Consider the following 5,115-nt stretch of genomic DNA (forward strand, 5'->3'; position numbering starts at 1 on the left):
GTAATGTAAAGTAATGTAATGTTGAATCAATGACGTTGAGAATCGGCTGCAGAGACTTCAGGGTCCTGGTCTTGGGTGTGCTGGTTCTCCGTCATGATTTACTGGGACACTTAATGGTTCTTTAATTCTTTTCTTAATCTTCCAGTTTAAACTAAATTAACATACTTTGATGCGTCTCAGTCAGTTTCAGACCACGTAAAGACTCCTGAGGACGTGTTTGGACAATTATTTGTCCTTAACAGACATATACATACATATATACGTATATAATATATATATATGTATTTATGTATGTATATATTTATGTATATATGTATGTATATATGTATATATATGTGTCTATATATATATAAAATATCTCTGAGTGTGTGTGTGTGTGCGTGCGTGCGTGCGTGTGTGTGCGTGCGTGCGTGTGTGCAACCGGACAAACATGCACTCTTTGTCAAGACGTCAGTGCAGTCAGCTGAGCGTTTTGTTCTCCAGAGGAGGAGGAGTTTAGCAGGCCTGGATTTTATCTGAGTATTTTTGTTAGCGTGTTTGTTTGTGTGTGTGTGTGAGTGTATGTGTGTGAGTGTGTGTGTGTGTGTGCGCGTGTGTTGTGTGTGTGTTTACGCCTGGTGAGCGTTTTGTCACATCAGAGCTTTGATCTGTTGCCTCCTACGATCTTTTGTCCCACAGTGTTCATATGAGAGCAAACAATAAGTGCTCTGTTGCTTCTGCTTCAGTCACATGCAGCTAAAAGCCGACTGCCGTCACAAACATACCAATATATAATAAATAATAAATAATGTCATTATTATCATTAATACCATCATAATGTAATTGCATCATGGGTAATAAATCACACTATCCTCAGAGCTTCCTGCATGATCACATGGATAATAGATGAGAGTTTGCCTCCATGATACTTTAATAATAATAATACTTTGAAAAAAGAATCACAGATTAATAACCACAGTTTTTTTATAGCATCTCAGAATCTTATCTTCAGCAATTGGAAATATTTGATTAAATTATTATTATTTTTTTTTTTTACACACGATGCAGAAAAATGATTTAATCTGTTACGTAACAAAAATGCAATAATATCCTGTCTGCGTTTGATTTCCTGCCCTGTGGCTGGCTGTTCCTCTGCCCGTTGGCACAGCAGCAGGACCGTAAAGGAGGAGGGGCCCCGAGCAGGAGGGCTCCCCCATCCTTCTTTCTCCTCCCTGCAGCAGAAGATGAGTGCTCCTCCGAGTGGGAAACTGTTTGTGAACGAGCTCCAGTGAGCCTCAGCTAAGTTTTACCGGGCGTTTGGTCTGAGCCTCGTCCATCTGAAGTGCAGCCAGAGAAGCAGAAGAAGAAGAAGAAGAAGAAGAAGCAGAAGAAGAAGAAGAAGTGAACCGTGGAGGTCTGAAGAGAGACATGGACTCGCGTGACTGCGCTCTGGAGCTGCTGGTGATGCTGGTCTACGTCGCAGCGTGGCTCTGTGCTCTGGCCACCACCCTCCTGCCTCACTGGCTGACGGTGTCCACCTCCCTGCTGCCCGTGGAGAGCTATGGTCTGGGTCTGTGGGAGACCTGCGTGGTCCAGGACGTCGGGGTCACGGAGTGCCGGGCCTATGACAGCCTGCTGGGCCTCCCCAGCTACCTGAAGCTGGCCCGAGTCCTCATGTGCACCTCCCTCGCCGTGGGAGCGCTGGGGATGCTGGTGGCCGTGCCGGGGCTCTACCTGGTGGCCGGCTGTGGAGGCCTCGGAGGCTCCAGAACCAAGAGGACTTTAACGGTCACGGGAGGCGTGCTGGGGGTGATCTCCGGGGTGCTGTGTCTGATCCCCGTGTCCTACATGGCCCATTTGGCCGTGGCAAACTTCTTCGACGACAAAGTGCCCGACATGGTGCCACGGTGGGAGTTCGGCGATGCCTTGTTCTGCGGCTGGACCGGAGGGTTCCTCCTGGTGGTGGCCGGGCTCCTCCTGGTCTCCTCCTGCTGGTGTTCTCAGGTGGAGCCTCAGCCTGCAGCGCTGCAGCGCAGATACCAGGTCATGAGCACGGACGTGTCCTTCAGGAAACGCTCAGAGTACGTTTAAAGGACTGAGAGAATGTGAAGCCGACAGCACAACACCATCACCAGTAGGACTGCACTTCAACCTGCCTTCAAAAGAATGATGTAAATATCTGGTTTAGTGTCAAAGACGTCGCTTTGTGTTGATCAAATGTTTTGTGAAAATGTAGAAAACATGCAGCTATTTATCGAATCTCTCACCTGCAACAATCCAACATCACGTTATAAAAAGAAACCTGCTGTGACCAGTAAACATGAATATTTTTTTAAAAGATATGTTTTATAGAAAATGCTTTATGGTGTGTGTGTGTGGGGGGGGGGGGGACTGTTTTTGTCTTCTAAAGTGCCAACAAAGAAGAAAAATACTATTTCTTAGCTTTTTAAAATGCTGTGATTGTAAGTTATTCTTGATACTAAAACAGAGAGAGCGCACGTTATTCTGTGCTCAGGATGCTTCCTGCAGCCGAATCTGATGAATCACATAAAGAATTATATTGAAATTATATTAAAAAATTGCCTCTTTTTGTTTTTCATGTTGGACTCCAGTGATTTCAAATATTTCAATTTAAATGAGAAGCCGTGAATCTGTATGAAGCATGTTTTTCTTCAGTTATGTCAGAGGTGGAAACACGGCTGCTCTCTTCTCCCCCCCCCCCCCATCCGGTCGTCTATTGGTCACATAAACCTGAAACCTTTATTTTTTGGTCTGAAGTGGTCCCTGAGGGGGGGGGGCACAGAAAACAGCCGCCTCGGTGCGTCAGGTGCGTCTGCGGCGGTGGAAACGCAGCTTGAGACTAATTCCATCAGATTTCCTGGTGGCTCGCTGGGCTAAGCTGTGTTTAATGAATGCTCTAATGGGCAGCGTGTCCCGAGAAGAATGCAGGACCGGCTGCCCTGGCGGCTCCCGCTTTGACATAATTACACAAAAGGTCAGAGGTCGCCGTCGCTGTCTGTCCTCTGAAAACTATGTTTGTGTCGTTTACGTGGACGCAGGACCAGTGACATGAACGTGGACGGCTTCTAAACCTCCACATCCGGATGATGGTAGTTTTTATTTAGTCAGCACTTATAGAACGAGATAATGATGTTGAAGAAGCACATGTTGCCCTTTAGGGGATGATGAGACAACGAGCTGCTGGAGACAGACATGTAAAAGACTTCACCGCCTCTATTAACTTAGGAGCAAGAAACACAGACTTTGTAGTTATTTTTGCCCCTTATTGTAGTTGTTTGTATCCTGCTCTGTAGTCATTCTGTATCTCTTTGTAGTCTTTTTGCATCTCTTTGTAGTCTTTTTGTGTCTCTTTGTAGTCTTTTTGTGTCTGTTTGTAGTTGTTTAGGTCTGTTTGTAGTCTTTTTGTGTCTGTTTGTAGTATTTTTGTGTCTCCTTGCAGGCCTTTTTTTGTCTGTTCCTGGTAGATACGTGTCTTTTTGAGTGACATTTTGTAGGTGAAGGCCAGGGAGGTCCCCTGACACTTGGGGCCCCTGGGCCTGAGCCCAGTAGGTCCGTTCAGTAATCAGTTCCACGCTGCCCGGCCTCACAGAGGCAGCTTCCTATCGTCTGACGCCGTCAGGCTGCAGGGAGGACCTGGTGTCTCCCAGAGTGAGGGCGGCTATCAGCAGCGAAAACAACAAACCGCAGAGATGATTACCTTCATGATTCTTCATAATTACTGTAAAACTCCAAGTGGCGGCACAAAGGAAATGACATGTCGTCTTCTCATGAAGAATTATGCTTAAATGCATCCGACTGCAAACAAACAAACCGACCCTGAAGGGAGTGATGATCTACTGCCCGACTATCACATGACCCGACAGTTCAGATGGAGATGGAGATTAGTGTTCAGACTTTGATAAATATGATTGGGAAAAACATTTCTCTTGCTCAACACACTCATAACAGATACACCATCATGGTAATGTTGCTGCACCCTCACAGTCACCAACAGTAACTAAATACCTCTTATCTGTCTTATCTAGAGAGGGAGACTAGTATAGAAATACAACAATGTAGAATACGTAAGTAGGTAAAATAGTAAATGTCCTGCATTCAAAATACTACAGGAAAGTACATTATTAGAAACAAAACAGTCAAATGAGTCCAGTGGTTCCCAACCCAGGGGTCGGCCCCCTCCAGAAGGGTCGCAGGATCAATGTGAGGGGCCGTGAGATGATTGATGGGAGAGGAAATAGGTCTGGAACAGCTTCATGAAACCATCTGAAGGTTAAAGGAGCATGCCACTGGTTTCCCATTATTTATAAATAGGATAAAAAAAAAATCAAATTTACCAGAACACTCTCACTCCCAAGTGGTGTGGCGGTCTAACTTTACATTTTTGGACGTTTCAGGGACGGCGTGTCGGTTTTGTTACATCTTTTCAAAATAAAGCTCCAACGTAAGTTTACTTTTTTTACGTTTTTTATGGTTTACTCAAACAAAACTGGGTTTAGTGAAAGATTGTGGTTTTGGTTAAAATAAGTATGTTTGTTACGTAACCAAACTACAGTAAAAATGTTGACTTGGTTTTCAAATGAGAGCTGTAGGAATCACTCATTGTTTTAGCCAACAGGAAGTTGTCATCGCACTGAAAGCTCAGCAACTCACCTCTGCCTCAAGTGACATCACTTGAGGCAGTTTAACTTCTGAAGCCACGAAAAGTCTTTAATGCAACTTTTTTTATTTCTAATATATTTGCAGTAAGTTTCCCTTTAAGAGGAGAAATGTATAGTCTTTGGTGGAACTGCTCTGACGAGACGTTGCTTTATCTTTAACTGGTTTAATCTTTAACAGCATGTTGCGTGAAGTTATATCTTTGACATGACTCGTAGATGATGATCGTTATCTGATCTCATGGGACGATTGAAGGAAGTTAAAAACAAATCTACTTCGAACTTTTTTTTTCATCTCTCTTGAATCTTCTGCAAATAAAATCTTTGTGAATGTCTGAACTTATGATTATGACGGTTTAAATTGCACTGATCACTTTTTTATCAGCGCTCCGTTATTCATCAAATGACTTGAGCAAACGAGATTAGATAAAACATTATGGAGAGAGAGAGAGAGAGAGAG

At 44.1% G+C, this 5,115-nt stretch overlaps 1 protein-coding gene across 1 annotated transcript; it reads left to right on the top strand.

The window, feature by feature from the left end:
• Window positions 1-1,407: 1,407 nt before the first annotated feature.
• LOC116378713 (putative claudin-24) lies at window positions 1,408-2,339 on the top strand. The gene has a single exon (XM_031840621.1). It carries the CDS (start codon window positions 1,408-1,410, stop codon window positions 2,068-2,070), a length of 663 nt encoding a protein of 220 aa, XP_031696481.1. The 3' UTR covers window positions 2,071-2,339.
• The last annotated feature ends 2,776 nt before the right edge of the window (window positions 2,340-5,115 follow it).

Source organism: Anarrhichthys ocellatus, unplaced genomic scaffold (assembly GCF_004355925.1).
Source record: "Anarrhichthys ocellatus isolate YVR2014 unplaced genomic scaffold, GSC_Weel_1.0 scaffold3035, whole genome shotgun sequence".
Lineage (NCBI taxonomy): Eukaryota > Metazoa > Chordata > Actinopteri > Perciformes > Anarhichadidae > Anarrhichthys > Anarrhichthys ocellatus.

Excerpts from the sequence above, each read along its gene's own strand:
- LOC116378713 (XM_031840621.1), top strand. The coding sequence starts at position 1,408 with ATGGACTCGCGTGACTGCGCTCTGGAGCTGCTGGTGATGCTGGTCTAC.